The sequence below is a fragment of the Bos indicus x Bos taurus genome, unplaced genomic scaffold, assembly GCF_003369695.1.
Source record: "Bos indicus x Bos taurus breed Angus x Brahman F1 hybrid unplaced genomic scaffold, Bos_hybrid_MaternalHap_v2.0 SuperScaffold_100126, whole genome shotgun sequence".
Taxonomy (NCBI): Eukaryota; Metazoa; Chordata; class Mammalia; order Artiodactyla; family Bovidae; genus Bos; species Bos indicus x Bos taurus.
The window spans coordinates 785,452-810,635 of NW_020867066.1; the positions used below are offsets into that span (position 1 = coordinate 785,452).

General features: G+C 41.7%; 1 protein-coding gene across 1 annotated transcript in view; it reads right to left on the reverse strand.

Moving 5' to 3' along the window:
- Positions 1-25,184, reverse strand: part of LOC113888430 (multidrug resistance-associated protein 4-like) — a 547,902-nt gene that overhangs the window by 51,754 nt on the left and 470,964 nt on the right. Inside the window, exon 23 of the mRNA XM_027535554.1 lies at positions 4,132-4,242. Within this exon, the coding sequence (XP_027391355.1) occupies positions 4,132-4,242 (111 nt within the window). The remainder of the gene's footprint in view (positions 1-4,131; positions 4,243-25,184) is intronic.

Genomic DNA, 25,184 nt, shown 5'->3' on the forward strand with positions numbered 1-25,184 from the left:
AGAGAATGACTGCCTACTCCAGTATTGTGGTCTGGAGAATTCCATGGACTGTATAGTTCATGGGGTTGCCAAAAGTCAGACATGACTGAGCCACTTTCACTTCACAGCCTTCTTAATGGCCCAACTCTTACAGTCTTACATAACTACTGGAAAAATCATAGCTTTGACTACATGGACTTCTGTTGGCAACATGATGTATCTGCTTTTGAATATTCTGTCTAGGTTTGTCATAGCTTTCCTTCCAAGAAGCAAACATCTTTTAATTTTATAGCTGTAGTCACTGTTCAAAGTGATTTTGGAAACTGATAAAATAAAATCTGTACAGGATGCCATGATCATTGTATTTTAAATGTTGAATTTCAAGCCAGCTTTTTCACTCTCCTCTTTCATCTTCATCAAGAGATTCCTTAGTTCCTCTTCACTTTCTGCCATTGAAGTGATATCATCCGCATATCTGAAGTTGTTGATATTTCTCCTGGCAATCTTGATTCTAGCTTGTAAGTCATCCAGCTTGGCATTTTGCATGATGTACTCTGCATATACCTTAAATAAACAGTGACAATATACAGCCTTTTTGTATTCTTTTCCCAATATTGAACCAGTCTGCTGTTCCATGTTCAGTTCTAACTGCTGCTTCTTGACCTGCATACAGGTTTCTCAGGAGACAGGTAAGATGGTCTGGTATTCCTGTCTCTTGCAGAATTTTCCACAGATTTATGTGATCCATGCAGTCAAAGCCTTTCACATAGTCAATGAAGCAGATGCCCTTCTGGAATTCCCTTGCTTTCTCTATGCTTGTATGAATGTTGGCAATTTGATCTCCATTTCCTCTGCCTTTTCTAAACCCAGCTTGTACATCTGGAAATTCCCATTTCACATACTGTTGAAGGATTTTGAACACAACCTTACTAGCATGCAAAATGAGTGCAATTGTATGGTAGTTTGAACATTCCTTGGCATGACCCTTCCATGGCATTGTAATGAAAACTGACCTTTTCCAGTCCTATGGCCACTGCTGAGTTTTCCAAATTTGCTGGCATATTGAGTGCCGCACTTCAACATCATCTCCTCTTAGGATTTTAAACAGCTCAACTGGAATTCCATTACTTTCACTAGCTTTGTTCATAGTAATGCTTTGATAAAATCCACTTGACTTCACACTCCAGGATGTCTGAGTCTAGGTGAATGACCACACCATCATGGTTATCCAGGTCATTAAGTTTGTTTTTGTACAGTTCTTCTGTGTATTCTTGTCACCTCTTCCTAATCTCTTCTGCTTCTCTTATCATTTCTGTCCTATGTCATATTAATCCCACCTGGATTAAGATACACTTGACAGTATTACATAGGTGAAGATCATGTCATTATTCAGATTTTTGTCCCTATGGCTTCAATTATCATTATGTAATTTCACTTTATACATCCAATGCAGCTGCAGTTGAAACCACAAAAACAAGGCAATGGGTTCTAAGAGGTAGTGTTTTTAAATCTAAAATATGACTCTCACAGCTCCATTATTAGTGACTATGATTCAGTGTTATTACTATGGACTAGTTAAGGACACTGAATTCATGCCACATTCCAACAGCTGCTCATCTGGTACCCACACAGCAGTGAGGATACTGTTTTTGCAACAGAGAACCTTTCTCACCCCTATATACCAGAACCCTACAACCAAGAGATTCAAGTAGACTTAAAGCTAAAACCTAAAACCTAAGCTGTACAAAAAGCTTAATAGTAAACTTGATTCTCTCCTCCTAACTACAGGACACTACCTGGAATGTCCAGAAGATCAGTTTGCTACAGTTGTATAGACCTTCAAACCATTCAAGAAAAATAAAAAGATAAAAGATCTCAACAAAGACCTACTGCAAATAAATAAATTACTCAAAGCAATCTATAGATTCAGTGAAATTCCTATTAAATTACCAATGGCATTTTTCACAGAATTAGAACAAAATATTTTATATTTTGTATGGAAACACAAAATACCATGAATAGCCAACGCAGTTTTGAAACAAACAAAGAAGAAAAATGAAGCTGGAAGGAATCAGGCTCCCTGTCTTTAAACTATACTACACAGCTACAGTAATTGAAACAGTATGCTACTGGCACCAAAACCAGAAATATAGATCAATGGAACCAGATAGAAAGTCCAGAGACAAACCTATTCACCTATGGTCACCTATGGCAAAGGAAGCAAGAATATACAATGGAGAAAAGACAGTCTCTTCAATAAGTGTTGCTAGGAATACTGGACAGCTACTTGTAAAAGAATAAAATCAGAACACTCCCTAACCCCATACTCAAAAATAAATTCAAAATAGATTCTAGACATAAATATAAGAACAGACACTACAAAACTCTTATATGAAAACAGAGAGAGAACTCTCTCTGACATAAACTACAGTAAGCTCTTTATTGATCCACCACTAGGACAATGAAAATAAAATAAAGCATAAACATTTGGGACCTAACAAAGCTTAAAAGCTTTTGCATGCAAAGAAAACCATAAAAATACCAAAAAAGACAACCTGCAGAATGAGGGGAAATATTTGCAAATGAAGTGACTGACAAGGGATTAAACTCCAAAAGAATACAGTTCATGCAGTTCAATATCAAAAATAAATAAATAAACAACCCAATCAAAAAAATGGGCAGAAGATTAAGACAGACAGTCTCCAAAGAAGACATACAGATGGCCTAAAAGCACATGAATGATGATAAAATCTCTAATTATTACAGAAATGCATATCAAAACTACAGTGAGGTTTCACCTCACACCAGTCAGTATGACCATCATCAAAAAGTCTACAAACAATAAATACTGGATAGGGTGTGGAGAAAAAGGCACCCTCCAACACTGTTGGTGGGAAGGTAAACTGGTACAGACACCATGGAGAACAATGTGGAGGTCCTTTAGAACCCTAAAAACAGAGCTACTGTATGATCCAGCAATCCCATTCCTGGGTATATATCCAGAGAAAACCATAATTCCAAAAGATTCATGCACCCTAATGTTCACTGACGCACTATTTACATTAGCCAGGACATGGAAGAAACCTCAATGTCCATCAACAAGCAATGGATATGGAAGAAGCGGTACCATACATACAATGGAATATTACCCAGCCATAAAAAGGGCAAAAGAATGCCATTTACAGCAACATGGCTGGACCTAGAGACTTTAGTACTGAGTGAAGTAAGTCAGACAGAGAAAGATAGAGTATGATGTCACTTATATATGGAATCTAAAAAACGGCTTCAAATGAACTTATCTACAAAACAGAAGTAGAGTTACAGGTGTAGAAAATAAACTTATGGTTACCACGAGAAAGGGAGGGGTGGGATAAATTGGAAGACTGGGATTGACACATGCATACTACTATATGTAAAAGATTAAAATAGATAACTAATAAGAAACTACTGTAAAGTACAGGGAACTCTTTAATGACATATATGGGAAAACAATATAAAAAAGAGTGGCTATATTTTATGTGCAGCAGATTCACTTTGCTGTACATCTGAAACCAAGACAACAGTGTAAATCAACCATACCCCAATAAAACTTAAAAATGAAAGAATGGACTAAACGAGCCAAAGCAGGAGCCCAAGGCACCACAGGTCTGCTGGAGCAGGCATGTTCATACCTGGTCTTTGCTCCTAAAGATTCCGAAAGCCAAAGACAGACATTCTTTTCTAAAGGACAATGTATGTGAAGTATCTACTAAAATGCAAATTACTAAAAAAATGATACATGCACCCCAATGTTCATGGCGTACAGAAAAAGAGTCTTTAAAAAAGTGGAGATATGTATAATAGATTCGCTTGCCTATACACCTGAAGCTAACACATTGTAAATCAACCATATGCCAATCAATTTTTTTTTAAAAAAGAGATCTCAACAAGAACCTATTGTAAATAAATAAATAAATAGGAAAAAATATAAAAGTTCTCATCAAGACACAAATGACTTCACATGGACCAAACTGAGGAGTCATATGCAGCAAACACTTTAATACAATTCATTAGAACCAAAGAGTATATATTAGACATGATGACAAGAATTTAAAAACTACAAACAAAGCTGTAAACTGTAAACAAACCACAAATATCCACATCTGTACTTACTTTCTACCAGAATCAGGGCCCCAAAGGCAACAACAGTGATGAAGATGGCACAGATGACATCCAGATACACAGCGAGCCATCGGGACGTCGTCAAAAGCAGGAACCAAGCCTCTGCATTTGTGAATCGTTAAGCATAATACATAAACAGAAAAACCATGTTAGCTGCTTCTCATAACAGAGAGCATTTTCTCAGTTGAGCTACAGAAGATTTTACACAAGGTAGAATAGCAAAGTTACACACCCAAGAATCCTGGAAATTCCAGAAAACTAGGCTCCAACACAAGACAACACATGGGTCACAGAGGATCAGTCCAGGAAGCAAGGCTTGAGAACTTGAACCCACAGGTTATCAACAAAAATACGATCATAAGAGAGGAGGCAGTAAATCCTCTCATTGGTGTGTTCCCTGTAGTGCTGGGTCTCAGCATGAAGATCGTCCTCTCACAGGGCCGACTGCTCCCAGCTCTCTGACAGCTGAGAGCACAGCTCACACTGTTTCCAGCACCTTCTGCCCTCACTACAGGGCACTGCGATGTTTATTCTTAAGGGCCAGGGTCTACATGCCCATCAGCTAACAGGATCTGCATGTGACTTTCAAAATGCCATTTTATCTTCAAAATAAAGTAACGATTGGAAGTTTGACCAGGATTTCATAGACTTAGAGGAAATTCTGAATTTTCTACCTAGGAAAAACAATTTCACCGATACAAAGTATGATCAAGTGGGTTGCAAATCAGGAAATTATTTTTGTCCATCATGTCTGCTACCCTCCATGCTCTGCAAAGAGTTCGCAAACCACTCTGGGGGCCAAGAACAGGGACCACCTGGTTCTGAAAAGAAAGTTTTATTGGAACACAGCCATTGGCTAATGTATTATCTTTGCCTGTCTTTCTGCTACAACAGCAAAGGTGAGTGTTGCAACACAGACAGCACACAAATACTACAATATTCCCTAACTGATCTTTGCAAAAGAGAAAAGTTTGCTGACTCCTGACCTAAAGAGACAGAAATCCATATGGCACCGTGATGGAAGGACCATGCAAGCCAGTCAGGGGAGAAAAGCAGGGCTGTGAAGGGGGAAGGGGGAGCACAGAGGGGATGATGAAAGGAAGGGGTTGGGAAGGCAGGTGGGCAGAGAGGCAGCATGGAAAGAGATGCTGGCCAGCAAGACTACCTGAGAGGGAGTTCAGGCCTCAGAAGGCAGCACACCCCATCTTGAAATTATTTCCAGAAATTTACAGACCTGAGTGCAAATCCTGGTATGCATCAAACAGCTGCTGAAAGTTCTGTTCAGCTTTGTATGCCCGGATGGTCCAGAGTCCCCTGAGAGAAGATGCTAAGTGGGAAAACACTGGGCTCCGAGCTGGAGAAGCAGAGACAGACACACATCAGAGAAAGTCAGAGAGGCTGGATTCGAGGAAACCAACTGCCTCCCGGCCTCTGTGGTCACATGTCCTGCTAAAGGGAATCCTCCATGTGACCCTAAACTCCTGCTCATAACAAGCTTCACTTCAATGACCTGGGAATGAGAGATTCTCTTTGAAACGATCTTTGACCAAATTAAAATCACAGCTAGATTTAGATAAAGAAATTCTTGTTCTTTCACCAAGATCCTCTCAAACACGACTCCCTCCAAATTCTTCTGGCATCTCACCAGGTGGAAATTGTTCACAATTTTTAAAAAATATACTGAAGAATATTTGATGTACAATAATGTGTTAGTTTCAGGTATATAGTATAGTCATTCAGTTATTAGTTTTTTTTTTCCTGATTATGTTCCATTACAGGTTATTATAAGATACTGAATAAAACTCCCTGTGCTTTACAGTAGATGTTTGTTGCTTATTTATTTGACATATCAATAGTAGTGTGTCTGTTAACCCCATACTTCTAATTTGTTCTTCCCTCCCTCCCAATCCCCTCTGGTAACCATAAATTTGTTTGTTTTCTATGTCTCTATTTATATTTTGTATACAGATTCATTTGTATTACTTTTAGATTCCATTTATAAGTGATATCATATTTGTCTTTCTCTGACTTACTTTCAGTTCAGTTTAGTTCAGTTCAGTCGCTCAGTGGTGTCCGACTCTCTGCGACCCCATGAATCACAGCACGTCAGGTCTCCCTGTCCATCACCAACACCCAGAATTCACTCAAACTCATGTCCATCGAGTCGGGGATGCCATCCAGCCATCTCATCCTCTGTCGTCCCCTTCTCCTCCTGCCCCCAATCCCTCCCAGCATCAGGGTCTTTTCCATTGAGTCAACTCTTCACATGAGGTGGCCAAAGTATTGGAGTTTCAGCTTCAGCATCAGTCCTTCCAGTGAACACCCAGGACTGACTTTACTAAGAATAATATTCTCTAAATCCATCCATGTTGCTGCAAATGGCAATATTTCATTCTTTTCCATGGGTGAGTAATTATTGTTCACTAATTTTTGAATTAGTAGCATTCTAAAATTTAATTCTCATTAGCATCCTCACCACCCTGAATTTTGATGAGCTATCTGTGTGTTGTTTCCACCTTAGATTAGTAACCTAAGGGCTGGGATTGAGTCAGTACATGCCCCACAGTGGACCAGAGCCAGACACAGGACAGGGGGGAGATGAGAAAGGACAGCAGATAGTCTGCCATCTCCCCCATCCTGGGCCTGTCCCTGCACCTGCACCAGGAGTCTCTGTGCAGGTCACAGAGCATCTGGTTCTGCACTGCCCTTGTGCACACAAGACTCATACAACCAAGGATTCTTTGAACAGTCTTGACCTCCACTCTGGAAGCCTGATGGATGTTTTCATAACTGCTCTGCTGGATCTCTGAACTGCGACATCATCTAACACTTCCCCTTTGTACACTGTTTAGGCAAAGAGCTGAAAGTGATTCATGGAGCTTTTGATCATCCAGTAGTGTGCCTATGTTCTCATTCCAGCATCCACACTGCTCTGTCTTCACTCTACTGACTAACTTCTTAACTTCCTATAAATTTGCACTTATAAGAGCAACATAAACTCAGATTGAGCTCATGCTCCAAATAATAAAGGCGAGGGACTCTATTCAGGCCTTTTCTTCAGCCCAGCAGGTGTCCCAACCACCTCCAGAACTCATCAGTCTGGACACCGGGTGTTCACAGGGATGATACAGGTGAGTTCCGGGGCCCATCACCCTGTCAGGAGGATGCCGAGAGTCCAGCTCCAGAGAGCACAGAAAACTCATTAAAACCAGGCTCTCACTTCCTGAGCAAATGAGGTGACATCAACACTATTCATCATAGACAAGTCTTCTGAGCAGGAAGCAGATGGGGCTATTTACCCAGGGAGAGTCCTGGAGTGAACTCTCCAGCGTGGCCTCCCTCACCTGCTTCCCTGTCAGGAGATCAAAGCTGCAAGTGATTCTCTCCAGTGGGGATGGAGGGCGGGGTCGACTTTAGAAACCAGGTGTCATCTAAGTCTTGAATACCAGGGAACCAAAACCCCACCACCGACCTCACCTCATGCCCAACAGTTACAGGCTGGGGGAACTGGACCCATGAAAACCCATCCTGTTTCTTTCAAATTCCAGTTATTGCTTAGCAGGATGCCAGGTGGAGAAGGTAATGGCAACCCACTCCACTACTCTTGCCTGGAAAATCCCATGGATGGAGGAGCCTGATAGGCTGCAGTCCATGGGGTCCCTAGGAGTTGGACACGACTGAGAAACTTCACTTTCATTTTTCACTTTCATGTATTGGAGAAGGAAATGGCAACCCACTCCAGTGTTCTTGCCTGGAGAATCCCAGGCATGGGGGAGCATGGTGGGCTGCCGTCTATGGGGTCGCATAGAGTTGGACACCACTGAAGTGACTTAGCAGCAGCAGCAGCAGGATGCCAGGATGAGTGAACTGGAGGGTCTTCAAAGAAATTAGCTGGTACAGGGGGAGAGGGGATGTCAAGGCTCTGGTGTTACCCAAAGTATCACTTTTCCCACAAGCACTGAGCTCACTATCCAAAGCAACTATGTCACAGTCATGGTGTCAGTCCGCAGTCACAGACACGTGTAACCCTACAGTTCACATGACTGATGCCTGTGTTTCTCTAAACCCTGAGGACACTTGGGGACACACCCCACCAGGACTACAGATCTTCCTGGGCAGGAGGACCTTGGGCTGACAGCGCTGCTACAGGTTATATTTCAAGCTATGTGAGACCTCTAGTTGTGAGTGTCTTGATTCCCTTGTGTTCAAGGTTCCAGTGCCTTTGGTTATGGCCAGCAAGTACTTTACAAGCACTGATTCAAGAAATCCTCATGAGAACTCCAGAGACTGAGGGATTAAGAGCACTCAGTGCCCAAGATTAACTATATTAACCCACCAAAGTGACAGACCTGGGTGTGAGACATAACTTTCTTAATCCCAAGGTTGTGCTTTTAATCACAACTGCAGTGTCTCAGAGGGAGAATAATCAGAGTTAAGGATGCCTGTGTGCAACAATGTGCAATTTTCCTCCAAACTTTGTTATTTATGTTCAGAAAATCTTATTTATGTTCAGAAATCAAATCTTACTCAGCTAACCTCCAACAGCCTTCACCATTACTGCACATCTTATTAAGCAGCTGAGGTTGAACAAAGTTCCTGGTAATCTAGTATAAGAACTCCTTAAAACAGCAGACTCGATGATGATCTATGGTCCTAATACATCTGACACACGTGCTAACCCTTCCCTGGCAATGCTCGTAGCAGACATTGCTAGTTGATCCCAGCACTTTTTCAGACAGAATTTGGATAGGGCTTCATCATTTAGGCATGCCAAATCAAAAAGCTGGTTAAAGAAAGGCAATCACATGGTACCCTGGTTTTATGTACTTATCCACGACTGACCACTGTTATGCTCACTTTTGCAAAAATGTGCCCCTCAAAACCCTATTATAATTAGCTGCCAGTATGTCGTTAAGATGAAAATGTCAACCTAAGCTTCCAGAAGAACTGATGCTTTTGAACTCTGGTGTTGGAGAGGACTCTTGACACTCCCTTGGACTGCAAGGAGATGCAATCAGTCCATCCTAAAGGAAATCAGTCCTGAATATTCATTGGAAGGACTGATGTTGAAGCTGAAACTCCAATACTTTGGCCACCTGATGCAAAGAGCTGACTCATTTGAAAAGACCCTGATGCTGGGAAAGATTGAAGGTGGGAGGAGAAGGGGACGACAGAGGCTGAGATGGTTGGATGGCATCACTGACTCAATGGACATGAGTTTGAGTAAACTCTGGGAGTTGGTGATGGACAGAGAAGCCTGGCGTGCTGCAGTCCATGGGGTTGCAAAGAGTCAGACATGACTGTGTGACTAAACTGAACTGAACTGAAGCTTCCAGAGGCAGTTAGGCAGTAGGATATGAAAAGAAACCTCAGGACATTAGTAGTCCTTCAGAGCACAAGGATGAAGCAGGCTTATGCCTTCTGGTCACAGCAGTCAGGTGTCCTTCATTTGGCTGGTGGCTCCAGCAGGGACCTTAACATATACTCTTACTCCTTCAGTTGCTCAATTGTGTCTGACTCTTTCTGACCCCATGGACTGTAGCAGGCTCCTCTGTCCATGGGATTATCCAGGCAAGAATACTGGACTGTTTGCCATTTCCTCTTCCAGGAAATCTTCCCAACCTAGGGACTGAACCCATTTCTCCTGTGTCACCTGCATTGGCAGGCAGATTCCTTTATCACTGAGCCACTTGGGAAGCCCTAAAACATATGATCAGTTAGTATGTAGAAAAAACAGTGGTGTCATTGTTTAGATGACCCACCACCTAGAGAGAACATAGATAGTTCTAATCAGCTGGCCACCACATGTGGTTATCATGGGTGTGTAGGAGGGGATATCTGGATTGAATTTAGGAGCTAACTTTTTGCAGCCTACTAGGATGCGGGAAAATCCAAATATTCCACAGAGATGATGTCAAAGTTCCCAGACTCTTGAGCTTAAATACTGAGAAAATCCTGTACTGCCTTTTTTTTTTTTTTTTTTTTAAGGAGAAGGCAATGACACCCCACTCCACTGCTCTTGCCTAGGAAAGCCCATGGATGGAGGAGCCTGATAGGCTGCAGTCCATGGGGTCATGAAGAGTCAGACACGACTGAGCGACTTCACTTTCACTTTTCACTTTCCTGCATTGGAGAAGGAAATGGCAACCCACTCCAGTGTTCTTGCCTGGAGAATCCCAGGGGCAGGGGAGCCTGGTGGGCTGCCGTCTATGGGGTCACACAGAGCCAGACATAACTGAAGTGACTTAGCAGCAGCAGCAGAATAAATATCTCTTTAAAAAGTCAAAGTGTTAGTCACTCAGTCATGTCCAACTCTTTGTGACCCCATGGACTGTAGCCCACAAGGATCCTCTGTCCATGGAATTCTCCAGGCAAGAATACTAGAGTGGGTTGCCATTTCCTTCTCCAGGGTAACTTCCTGACCCTGGGATTGAACCAGGGTCTCCTGTATTACAGGAAGATTATTTACCATCTGAGTAACCAAGGAAGCATCTTAAGTGTTATTTTAAAAACAAAACATGCAAATGCAACAGTGAAAAAAACTCCTTTGACTGGATGAATTGAGATTTTTTCCACTTGGTATACACAAAGAAACTTGGGGCTCAATATTCTTCTCTTCTTGGCTTGGTTTCTAGAAGGTTAAGTTGGTGTTCATTTGCAAGAATTATTTATGGTTGTGAGAGGGAAATGGCAACCCACTCGAGTATTCTTGCCTGGAGAACCCCATGGACGGAGGAGCCTAGCAGGCTGCAGTCTGAGGGGTCTTGAGAGTCAGAGACAACTTAGCAACTAAACTGCTACTACTGAAATTCGCATTGGAGAAGGAAATGGAAACCCACTCCAGTGTTCTTGCCTGGAGAATTCCATGGATGGATGATCCTGGCGGGCTGCAGTCCATGGGGTCACAGAGAGTTGGATATGACTGAGTGACTAACACACACACACACTTATGGCTGAGGTGTCTGATACAAACATATTCCCTTACTTTTTGGCTATAGTTTTTATAACTTTTAAAAATATATAATAATTCTACTTTCCTTATTAGTTTTAATATTGATGAAATATATACATTAATAATGAGATAAATTCAATTATTTTATCCTCTGTAATCACCTGCACAATAGAATGAAGCTGAAACTACAGTACTTTGGCCACCTGATTCGAAGAGCTGACTCATTGGAAAAGACCCTGATGCTGGGAAAGATTGAGGGCAGGAGGAGAAGGGGACAACAGAGGATGAGATGGTTGGATGGCATCACGGACTCAATGGACATGGGTTTGGGTGGACTCTGGGAGTTGGTGATGGACAGGGAGGCCTGGCCTGCTGTGCTTCATGGGGTCGCAAAGAGTTGGACACGACTGAGTGACTGAACTGAACTGAGAATGATTAGTCATAAAATGTGATTCCCATTATTCTTTTTGTTTGTTTGTTTTGGCTGCAACTTTCAGGTTCTTAGTTCCCTGACCAGGGATTGAAGCTGTGCTCCCCACAGCAGAGGCACAGAGTCTTAACCACAGGACCACCAGGGAAATCCCTGTTCCCCATTATTCTAAATCTAGGAAGCTGAATGGGGTAATAAACTAAATGCATACTAAACAGATCCCACCCTTGTGTCCTCGGATTCTTTTCAGCATCGTTTATATGAATAGCTTTAAGACATGGGGGGCACACAAACAGTTTGGTATCACCCCAAATACTAGTAATGATAAAGAGCAAATCTGCAAATAACAGGATTATCTTTTCAGTAGGGCTTCCCTGGTGGATAAGACAGTAAAGAAACCACCTGCAGTGGAGGAGAACTGGCTTCAATCCCTAGGTTAGGAAGATCCTCTGGAGAAGGGAATGGCTACCCACTCCAGTATTCTTGCCTGGAGAATTCCATGGACAGAGGAGCCTGGTCAACTACAGTCCATGGGGTCGCAAAGAGTCAGACACAACTGAGTGACTAACATATGTCTTTTCAATACATTTAACAACTGCAATTTACTTGAACATGTGAAAAAAAAGTATTTTTCAAATATATCACTTCTGATATAAATTTCCTAAGGTCTTCTTTCCTTTTCTAACCTCATCCTTTCCTTGTCATTTCTGGTAACTTCAGGAGGAGAAAAATTGTCTATTTTCCTTCTACATTAGTTGCTACATGAAAAAAATATTTTTAAGAAAAGTATTTACAGAGTGGATACTCTGTGTTAGGAAATATGTCATGAACAAGACAGAAATAGTCCCTGTACCATGATGCTCACATCCATCCCCCTTGTGCTAAAATGCAAAGCCACAGCTGACCTGCCACCAGCTCTATTTGCCTTAAGAACCACACTGACTCACAGTGGCCATAACATTCAGTTACCTAATGTTAACTTGTAAGAAATTCCAGAAGACAGAGTCTGTAGAATTTCAGGGGTCTTGTTAATTATGGCATAAATAGAAGCCAGCCTGCACTGCCATCCCAACCTGAGAGCCCCGGTACTCACTTGTACATTCCAGGCGTTTCACATCTCGTGATGTCCTTAAGAAATACCACTGGAGAACAAAGAAAATGATGCCAAGCGGAATCACTGGTAAAGCAGTCCAAGGAATTGCAGCCACCATCACGCCCACAACACCAATCATAAGAAGAAATGTCTGACATAGCAAAAATAGATACAGAGGCCTCCTTATGAAGGGTACTTTCAAGGATAAACTGTAATGGGTTTGTTCTGTTGGGATTAAACTCTTTTCCTCCAAAAGACTTGTTGGGACAGCAGGGAATGCTTTTCCTTCCAAAGAAATAAAATTACAGGTGGTCCTCATGATATTTAGGGCTTCCCTGGTAGCTCAGATGGTAAAGTGTCTGCCTGCAATGTGGGAGACCTGGATTCAATCCCCAGGTTGGGAAGATCCCCTGGAGAAGGAAATAGGAACCCATTCCAGTACTCTTACCTGGAAAATTCCATGGATGGAGGAGCCTGGTAGGCTACAGTCCATGGGATCGCAATGAGTCGGACACAACTGTGCAACTTTACTCACTGGCATGATAATTAGTGCATGACTCAAACACGATGATAAGAACTTTCTAGGTATCAGCTCTTGTGATACACTCAGTAGCCCTATGAGGCAGGCATTACTAGTTTTAACAGAGGTGAATATTTGAGGTTCAGAGAGTAGGAGCTCAATCCCAACTGTCAGGAGTCAGCAGGTGGTACTAGAGAGATGAGCGAGCAGGTATCACAGGTGAGGAATGCAGAAGCCTCAGCAATGCATGGAGGGATAAAGAAGTGGTTAATTACAAATTCAGTATCCAGAAAAGTAGGACAAAATTTAAATGCTGACCTTCAGATGTAGGGATTCCTCTTTCTAGAATTTACTATCCATAGTTAACATATACTAAATGTTGACTGTGTTCAAACTTTCACGTGTATTAACTGATTAATCCTCATAATAGTTCTATCTAGTAACAGTATTGTCTCATTTTACAGATGGAGAGAGTGAGGCACAGGGAGAGGAAATCAACTTGATGGAGACTGCAAAGCCTCAGTCATGAAGCTCGGAAGCCCATGTCATAAGCCTTTATGACATATTTAAGCTTGCCCCCAATATATAGCCATATTTCTATCATTATAGTAAGTATTTAAAATGCCTGTTCCAACGGCTAATGATTATAACAACAGCAGATCCCATTTACCATGTGTCTACTGTATGTAAGACACTGTGCTGAGTTCCATGAATGTTCTCTTAACCATCACATTATCCCATGAGATGATTCTATCTTAGGAAATGATCTCAATCAAAAAAAGACAGAAGGTAGAATAGAAAACAAAATCATTGGTTGATGCTGATTTAAGCATCCATCTTTATCAGGAAAATTATGATACCCTTACTTTTTAAGAATGCAATCAATAGTTATCTGCTTGCTATGACAGTGGGGTGGGGTGGTGGGTATGTGCAGATTCAGTCTGGGCCAAGGTTTCCAAAATTTGTGATCTCAGGTGGATACAAATCCATAGTGACCTGCACAAGGCAGAGAGTGCTGGGAAAACAAAGGGAAGAATTCAGAAACATTTTTAGACAATTCTAAGAAGAAACTTATGTCTGAATTTTACAGGCTGGTTTAACAGTAGAAAGACCGGCAAGAATAACTTGTGAGCAGTAACTAGAATTGATGGAAATTTTGACCAAAAAGGAGCTGAGATGAGAAGTTAAGATGCCTGTCTGAGTTAACACTGGTTGTTCTGGGTCCTCTCAGAACCAGAACCTACATCCCATGCTCACCACCCCAGGGCCTCCCCACCTTGTCACCCAGGGCAGCTGGCCCAGGTGTGTCTTTGAGGGATGGGTTAGGAGGGTAACGTCTGTATCACAGAGACTCGGGTTATCATTTCACTGTTCTTCCTGATCAGTTTTTTCAGAGGATCTTCATAACCATCTTGTGAATGAGAAAAGTAAGAACTTCACTTTCATTTACAGATACGACATAAAGATGCGAGGGCAAGTGGCTGTCCTACGTTTTCCCAGGAGTGACTGCAAGTCAAGGAGAAAGACAGGAGGGGTTTGTACCCAGGGAATCCCAGAGCCACAGCCGCAGGCAGGAGGAGCCTGGAAGGAGGAGGAAACGTCCAGAGCTGTGACTCTGTGTCCAGGAGCCCTTGGGAGCCAAACTCTATTATCTGGATAGAGACCCATGTGCTTTTCCTGTTTCTCCCACATCTACTGTGGTATCAAAATAAAACCTAGAGAGAAGAGGATGGGATTATGAAGGAATACATGACAGTCATAAGTGGAGAAATATAGGCCTGACTGACCACACTCTACTAGACCTACAAATGAACAATTGCTCACAGCCACTGCATTAAGTTTGCATTCCATCTGCTACAATTTTCATGCTCATGCGGAGGGGTCCTGCCAACTCCTTCTATGTCTGGTATTAAGTCACCTGGCTTGCAATTGTTGGTTGTCAGCTTTTTTAGCAGACTCACACCATTTGATGTGTAACATTCATCAGTTCCAATAATCTGGCTCTTCACAGGTAAGGGCCTTTTAAGACTAACCCAGCCTGTCATATAACCTGAGAAGCAGAGGAAAATCAAAATGAAGGGCTCCACAGAAGCTGAGCCAATGCATTTGACTTAGGTATGCATTGAAGACTCATTACTAATGCTCTCAGAAGCTCCGAGGTTAGCTTACATCCTTCAGAGTCCATGCCCCTGAATTCTGAAGCAATTAAAAGAGGATGTCTCTAACATCTACTTATAGGTAATACTATGCTGCTGCTGCTGCCAAGTTGTGTCAGTCGTGTCCGGCTCTGTGTGGCTCCATGGACTGCAGCCAACCAGGCTCCTCTGTCCCTGGGATTTTCCAGGCAAGAGTACTGGAGTGGGTTGCCATTGCCTTCCACATTATGGACTGAATATTATTTATATATACATATTTGGGTACGGGTTTACAGTTATATGTATACATATATGAATATTTTATTGCCAGCTATTGCAAACCCTCTGTAGATGGTGCCAGAAGATGAAAATAGTATCTAAGCAAAAAGTCATTTGAAGAAGGAAACAAATGATTCTGGTGCAATAAACATCTCTTCCTTGAAGCCAACCTCATTTCTTTCTCCTACATTCCCAAGAATTCCAAAAAGCCCAATTCAAGCTACACACATAATTTCCTGGTTGGACTTCAGGCCCATCTGATGGACCACACCAACATAGCCAGTGCTTCTGAACCTCTGTCTCACAGGCACAGAGACAATGATGGGTATATAGAAAAAAGTATATTGACCCAGAAGCAAGTGACTCAAGTTCTGATGCATCCCAAGTAAGGAGAATCATTATTTTTAAATATTTCCCATTTGGAACATACATTCCATTTGGGAAATTCTAACCAAAGTCTATGAATCCACATGAAAATATATATTAAAAAAAATTTTAGATGAAATCTTTCACTTGAGAGAAAATGATGATTTTTCACAATTCATAAAAATTATTTAGTTTGTACAGAATGACAGCCTATATCTGGAGGGGAAATTCCACTAGCCCAGTATTGTGCTGAGACAGGGTTTAGGGCTAAACTTCCTGAATATTATTAACAGGGAGGGTAAGAATCTACACCCACTCTCAATCTTAGTAAAAACTGGGATATACCAAAAACATAAAAGAATGGTGGTAAGAATTTAATGATGTACATTACACTTTATGTAATGTACGTAAAGTGCTAACCAGTTCAAGCATAACAAACAGAAACTCTAACTCCATCATCACCACCCTCCAGTGTGCTCTGCATGCCAGCAGCCAGGGGAGGAGGGATGAGATATTCATAGATTTATGAGCTCCCCAAATATTAAGAATCTCATGAAGTTGAGCCCTAAGAGACCACTCATTCTAACCACTAGAACAGCTTACTATTATCTAGAGACATACCAGAGCAGGTTCTACTTTTCCTAGATGAGGTGATGATGTCACATGTACCAAAGTGACTGTGGCTTTCCTTTGGTCACAGTGAAAATCATTTTGGAGGTCTATTTTGAAGATGCACTTTTAAAATAATATGGCCAATAAACTTCATTCCTACTACAATTTTTGTCCTCTCTGTATTATCCTCCCCACTCTAGGCCTTCCAAGGATTGATAAACTTAGGGACATGCCAGTAAGTAACATTTTTTGAGATGGTTCTTTCCTTTTTTAATTTTTTTAAAGAGACATTTCTTTTCTTATTCCATATGTCTTTATCTTTCAAGTTATCCTTTGTCTTAGTGAAGACTTACCGTTTTGACACTACTAAGTATTTATGGGAGACTAAGGGAAAAAGTGATGGACCTCTGAATCAACAAAACCAAACCAGATTATTCAATATAATCCAAAGAGAACAATTTGACAGTTTCTATTTCTTGCACCATGAACTGGTATATTGATACCAGTGGAAGGACAAAATCTAGATTTTGTAAACTCGTGAATCTCAGAAAATTCAACTGTGTCCTCAGGTTGGCATTCTTGGTGGAAGCAAGCAGCCTGGTTAGGATGTCAGGATGACTAAAGCAGAGGACATGTCACCACTACCTACAGAAGGAAGTCTCATGAGCACCTTTCATCCTGCAAAAGGATACTGTGCTGTGAGCAGCTATTTATGACAAGCCACACTGGCATCTAAATGAATTGTAAATGAAATATACAAAAAAGCAGCAAAGAAAAGAAAATAATGCTTGTGAAAATGTTAAAGGTCTTGTTTAAAAACCTATCCAAACAAAAAAATTGAAAAATAAGACATTGCTTTATTGCTAGAGGCCATGACAAGTTTTCTCATAACCTAGAAGTTCCACAGTTCTCTAAAACTAGCCAAAAAGCAAAAAAGTGATGGTTACCCCATGCTCTCAAATATAAATTACAAAAGACATTTTATAAGACTTGCCATGAGTCCCAATCTCAAATATTTCACAGGCTTTATGTAATCTCCTTCCTACATCAACACGATGAAGGATTTTACTCTCCATTTAAAAGCAGGAAACTGACGCTCAGAGAGGCTTATCGATTTGCCCAAATTCAAACAATTTAGTCATTATGACCCCCAAGTCTTTTCTTTTAATTTCTGCCTGATACTGTAACACATATAGAGATAAAATTCACATTTAAAAAATTAATATGTAAATTATATTCCTCTTATACATTTGCCCTTCTGTCTGCATTTTCTATGCTGTTGGGTTTCTTGTGGTCATATGTGGCCTCTCCCATGAGGGGACCAGTTCTAGATTCCCAGCTAATTAGGGAATAACAGCCCACTCAGATTGGAGAGCAGAATGATCATTCCGTTCAATTAAGTCGCTCAGTCATGTCCAACTCTTTGCGACCCCATGAATTGCAGCACGCCAGGACTCCCTGTCCATCACCAACTCCCGGAGTTCACTCAAACTCACATCCATCGAGTCCGTGATGCCATCGAAACATCTCATCCTCTGTCATTCCCTTCTCCTGCCCCCAATCCCTCACAGAATCAGTCTTTTCCAATGAGTTAACTCTTCGCATGAGGTGGACAAAGCATTGGAATTTCAGCTTTAGCATCAGTCCTTCCAAAGAACACCCAGGACTGATCTCCTTTAAAATGGACTGGTTGGATCTCCTTGCAGTCCAAGGGACTCTCAAGAGTCTTCTCCAACACCACAGTTCAAAAGCATCAATTCTTTGGCGCTCAGCCTTCTTCACAGTCCAACTCTCACATCCATACGTGACCACTGGAAAAACCATAGCCTTGACTAGACAGACTTTAGTTGGCAAAGTAATGTCTCTGCTTTTGAATATGCTATCTAGGTTGGTCATAATTTTTCTTCCAAGAAGTAAGCATCTTTTAATTTCATGGCTGCAGTCACCATCTGCAGTGATTTTGGAACACCAAAAAATAAAGTCTGACACTGTTTCCACTGTTTCCCCATCTATTTCCCATAAAGTGATGGGACCGGATGCCATGATCTTTGATTTCTAAATGTTGAGTTTTAAGCCAACTTTTTCACTCTCCTCTTTCACCTTCATCAAGAGGCTTTTTAGTTCCTCTTCACTTTCTGCCATAAGGGTGGTGTCCTCTGCATATCTGAGGTTAGTGATATTTCTCCTGGCAATCTTGATTCCAGCTTGTGCTTCTTCCAGCCCAGCATTTCTCATGATGTACACTGCATATAAGTTAAATAAGGAGGGTGACAATATACAGCCTTGACATACTCCTTTTCCTATTTGGAATCAGTCTGTTGTTCCATGTCCAGTTCTAACGATCATTAAAAGATCCTAAAAGTGCTCACTAGGCTCCCTGGCAGCTCAGTGGTGAAGAATCTGCCTGCCAACGCAGGAGATGCGGGTTTGATCACCGGATCGGGAAGATCCTATGGAGAAGGAAACAGCAACCCATTCCAGTATTCTTGCCTGGGAAACCCCTGAACAGAGGAGCCTGGAGGGCTACAGTCCATGGGGTCACAAATTGTCGAACACAACTTAGTGACTAAACAGCAACAGCTACAGTGCATTCTGTTCATAGGTTTTCAGGCACTCTGTCTACCAGATCTAATCCCTTGAATCTGTTTGTCACCTCCATTGTATACCCGTAAAGGATTTGATTTAGGTCAAACATGAATGGCCTATTGGTCTTCCCAACTTTCTTCAGTTTAAGCCTGAATTTTGCAATAAGGAGGTGATGATCAGAGCCACAGTTAGTTTCAGGTCTTGTTCTTGCTAGCCATATAGAGCTTATCCATCTTTGGCTGAAAAGGACATAATCAATCTGATTTCAGTATTAATCATTTCATGATGTCCACGTGTAGAACAGTCCCCTGTGTAGCCAGAAGAGGGTGTTTGCTACAACCAGTGTATTCTCTTGACAAAACTCATTTAGCCTTTTCCCTGCTTCATTTTGCACACTAAAGGCCAAACTTGCCTATTACTCCAGGTATCTCTTGATTTAGTACTTTTACACTCCAATTCCCTATAATGAAAAGGATATCTTTTTTGGTATTAGTTTTAGAAGGTGTTGTAGGTCTTCATAGAACCATTCAACTTCAGCTTCTCTGGCATCAGTAATTGGGGCATAGACTTGTATTACTGTCTATGGTGGAATGGTTTGCTTTGGAAGTGAACCAAGTTCGTTCTGTCGTTTTTGAGTTTGCACCCAAGTACCGCATTTCAGACTCTTTTGTTGACTGTGAGAGCTACTCCATTCCTTCTAAGGGATTCTTGCCTACAGAAATAGATACAATGGTCATCTGAATTAAATTCACCTATTCCCTTGCATTTTAGTTCACTGATTCCTAAGATGCTTATGTTCACTCTTGCCATCCTCCTGATTGACCACATCAAATTTACCTTGATTCATGGACCTAAAATTCCAGGTTCCTATGCAATATTGTTCTTTTTAGCACTGGACTTTGCTTTCACCAACAGACACTTCCACAACTGAGCATCATTTCTTCTTCAGCCCAAGTGCTTCATTCTTTCTGCAATTGCCCTCCACTCTTCCCCAGTAGCATACTGGAGACCTTCTAACCTGGAGGGCTCATCTTCTGGTATCATATCTTTTTGCCTTTTCATACTATTCATGGGGTTCTCATGGCAAGAATACTGGAGTGGTTTGTCATTTCCTCCACCAGTGGACCACGTTTTGTCAGAACTCTCCACTATGACCTGTCCATCTTAGTTGGCCCTGCATGACACGGCACACAGCTTCATTGAGTTACACAAGCCCGTCACCACAATGAGGCTGTGATCCATGAAGGGGGAAAGGACATGAACAGTTATTTAAGCTCAGCCAAGTTGCTGATTTTTTTGTTGTCGCTGTTGTTGTTTTCTCTTCCTGAATGAGGGGTGTGTGAGGAAGAGAGGTTTTGGAATTCAATTTTCCTCAACAAATTACAGCATTTTGCTGAGGGCAGCTGTGTTCAACTTCTCATACTCAAAGCAGTCCCAATTTTTTTTTTTTTGAAATTTAATAAGCTATTTTTGGGGTATTTTTAAATTTATTTATTTTTAATTGAAGGATAATTAAAATGCCTAACTCTAACTTCCACATCTTACTTTCATTTTCACTTGTTTAACTAGCAGGAAGATTTCTAGGAGGTGATAATTTCAGTGACAAGAACTGTACATAATTGAGACGCCTTACTCAATGTCATTTGGAACCTTGGGAAATTGCATGAAAATTACATTAATTTGAAATATTTAGTGCACAATAGTCAATTTTGAAAACAACTGTTTTTATTCTGTGAGTCTACAAAAGAATGTGTCCATTAAAATCTTAAAGAATTACAAACCTGCCACTGCTGCTGCTAAGTTGCTTCAATCGTGTCTGACTCTGTGCGACCCCATAGACAGTAGCCCATGAGGCTCCCCCGTCCCTGGGATTCTCCAGGCAAGAACACTGGAGTGGGTTGCCATTTCCTTCTCCAATGCAATACAAACACATGAAAAGGTATTTATGGGCCTGGAAACTGTATCTGACAATAACTTTAATGCAACATAATGCCAGTGTCATCAGACAATTTTCCTCACTTAAAAACACATACATTGTTTTAAAAGTAAGTACCCATTACTTAGTGTTCAACATGCATTTAGATGTTATGCAAAGAATAACATTAAAACAATTTAATTTCATCTTCCCAACAACATTTATAGAGTTGGCATTACTTTCTCTGTTTTACTGAGAGGAGACTGGCTTTGTGGGGCAGAGACAGGAAGAGGGAGAGCTGGGATTTAAGCTTGGAAAGGGAGACTGCAGGGCTCCCCACTGCACTTTAAAGCTTTTGCCATCATAAATGATTACTAGGTGGAATCATAAGACATAAATTGATTTTTATGTTGCTTTTCCTTCATCCTTTTTGAAATGGCAAACAGCTCCAATTTGCCCAACCACTCATATAACATGACTGAATAGGCAACATATCTGGTATCTGTAAGAGTCAGTGTACAGGATGGTGTACACACACATGATCACCCTCTGTTGGGATATGGTCTCTGAGTGACATCATCTCAGTAGATGTTCTATCCTGAAGTGTAGACCCACTACTCAGAACCCAGGTTTTCATTAGCCACACTTGGCATCACTATTACAAAATATTAAATAAATTATCTGAGATATCATTTAAGGGAATGAGAAGGAATTAAATGAGGAAAAGTATATGAAATGGACTCTTTAGAAGTAATAAAAATAAAAATGATCAAGAATCTTCCAAGGTTTATCAAGTACACCAAGGACAAGCAGAATCATCAAAAATGAGTTTGGAGACTCTCAGCATGAACTATGTCCTTTAAAACAAACTGAACAATTCCCTTCCAGCCCCTTCCCTTCCCCCTCTCAGCTGGTGATAGAAACACTGGTTCCCACACAGGAAGCAGCAGCACCTCCAGCCCCAACATCCACAGCAGCAGCCTTTCCTTCTCATCTGGGATCAAAGGTCACCTCCTAGAAGCTCCGCCACCTCCTGGACCAGGCTCCCTAACTGCCTCCAGCCTCCACATCCAGTTCGCCTTCCAGGACTTCCTCCACAGGGCTCCCACAATTAGGATTCCCAAGAAGAAGGGGTGAGTTTCTGGATGTCTTCCTTCTCTGGGGGAGCTGGAGGAGACCCATGAGGGGAGGGCTTCATGCCTGACTCACCCCTGTACCTCAGGGCCTCAACTCTAACCCTTGTTTGTTGAAGGGAAGGAGGGAGAGAGGGAAAAAAACACCCACCACCTCACACACATCCCCAACTCACAAACTATACACCCCAACAACCAGCAACAACCCCTCAGACCCTACATTCCAGATGGGCCTCTCTCCTGCTTCAGTCAAACTCCTTCCAGGAGTAGCCTGTCTTCACCTCAACTCCCTTCACACCTCCTGGATTCTCAGCCCTTTGCACTCTGGCCTCCTCACATCTGAAACCTGCTTCTCAGGTCACCAACACCTGATTCCAAATCAACCAACAACTTTCCATGGACTCACCTTCTCATTTGCATTGAGAAGACCTGTCCTTCCTTGATTCGACAACCTACCTCCTTCTTTCTCTCTTGCTGTTCACTGTGAGTCTCCTCTCCTCCTCTTTCTTTCTCTACTTACTCTCTGATATCGAGTCTTCTTATCTTGGCCCCTAAAAATGCTTCCCTCTCTCTGGGCTATCTTGTCATCCTCACAGATTCAGCTACTACAGCTCAGTGAAGGGTACATAGGCTCCATGCTCATCCTAGATCTCCCCCTCAAACATCAGACTCTTACTTCCAATGACCTGCAGGACAACTTCAACTTCAAGATAATTGAACTACAAGTGGCAGAGCTGCGGTTGCAAATCAGCAAGACTAGACTTTTCTCTCCTCTTTAATGACAATGTTTCCTACTGAAATCAGGTAGCATTTATCCCTGTCTCTATCTGTCATGCAAAAATATGTGACAATTCTGATATGACCACTAACTAACCATTAGCTAAGTACATGGCCGAAACCCAACCTTGGCCTACCTTGCCATAGCAAAGAAACAAAACCTTTTGCAAAATCTTTTCAATGTAATTCATAATCACTGTTAAAATGTGACCCTGTTTTTAGGAAAAAATTGTTTCTGGGAATAAATTCCATAGTTAAACCCAGCAGGGCACATTTATAAAATAAGTTTGCAAATAGAAAACAATCAGACATCTTTGCAGTACAAGTCCTCTGCCTCTGCCTCTCAGCTTTGTTCACATTGGTAACAGTGGAAACCTTGCCCACAGGCTATGCTGTCTGCACTGAGAAGTTCACTGCTGCATTTCTGTGTGCAGTCTTTCATAATCCATTTCATTTCCAAAATTAACACTTGGGAAGAAAAGGAAAATCCCCCGCAAACTTAATCACTGAAAAGTAGACAGAATTAAATAACAGAAAAAAACAGCCCATGTGAGCAGCGATACTAAATGAGATGAGAGCAGAAATGACACAACATCATTCTTTAGAACCTCAAGTTCACAGACAAAACAGAGGCTGGATAGAAGGTATTCCATAGGTCTCTCTCTCTCTCTCCCTCTCTCTCTCTCTCTCTCTCTCCTTTCTTTAAGACATCTCAAGGCAGAGCAATCAACCCGTGAAAAGAAAAAAGCCTACAAAAACAAAGGGCATTTTCTGAGACGACTTTGATCCCGGAATCAAATTACTGGCTTAAAGGCTTTGTACCCTCAATAACTGCTCTCTGCCGTCCTTGTTGGACCTCCCAGGTGGCTCAGTGGTAAAGAATTCACCTGCCAATAAAGGAAACACAGGTCTGATCCCTGGGTCAGGAAGATCCCCTAGGCAATGGCAACCCACTCGAGTACCCTTGCCTTAGAAATCCCATGGACAGGAGAGCCTGCAGGGCTGTAGTCCATGGGGTCACAAAAGAGTTGGACACAACTTAGTGACTAAACAACAACATTGTCCTTGCTAAAGTATTATTTTCAACTTATTTTTACCAATCTTTTCTTTGTAAGTAACCACATATGGCTTTATTCAAACAAAACCATGCAATAAATATGTGCCCTCTGTGGTAATAAAATGCATCGTGCTGGTGCTCAGTCATGTCTGAGTCCCTGAAACACTATAGACTACAGCCTGCTAGGCTCCTCTGTCCATGAGATTTTCCAGGCAAGAATACTGGAGTGGGTTGCCATTTCCTTCTCCAGGAGATCTTCTTCACCCAAGGACTGAACTCTTGGCTCTTGTCTCTCCTGTACCTGCAGGAAACTTCTTTACCACTAAGCCACCTAGGAAGGCCGATACAATGCATAATTTAGTTTATCAAGGCTATCTTTCTGTGAGAGATGATTGTCTCTCTGGTATGAAATGTGCTCACAGTACAGGGAATCCACACCAGACACCTGGAAGGCAGAGGAAGAACCACTTACACAGCATGTCCCTGCTTCAGACCAACCTTGACGTGACTGTGTAGCCACTCCTGCCCCAGGTGTTACTCATGTTAACTCAGCCTCTCAATCACAACCACACCTCTCTCTCACAAACATAGCCTCTTACTGAAGATAACAGGACACATCACCAGTTTGAAAGGCCCACCCTCAGCCCCTGTGAAAAGGCCTTGAGAAACAGGCACCTGCTTTTCCCCATGAGAGCTCTGACAGGACTGCTACGTTACCTGGATGAAATCAAGAAATGTCAAGGGCAGTAAGTCATCCATTTGACCTATGTCTTTCGAAAAACGATTTAAAATTCTTCCTGCAAGAACAAGATATAAAAAATTACTCATTTCTTCAGGTAGGAGCTTTAAGAGAAACAATTCATGAAATAATCAAAACAATATTTTTTAAAACATATGTATTTAGGGGCTTCCCTGGTAGTACAGAGGATAAGAATCTGCCTGCCAATGCAGGGAGATTCCTAGGTTTAATCCCTAGGTTGGGAAGATCATCTGGAGACTAAAATGACTACCTACTCCAGTATTCTTGGCTGCAAAATCTCATGGACAGAGGAGCCTAGTGAGCTACAGTCCATGGGGACACAAAGGGTCAGATATGACTTAGCGACTAAACAACACCAGCAAATTTAACATATTACAATTTCACATAAAATGAAATAAGAAGATGTAAGTGGTAAAAAGAAAGAGAAAA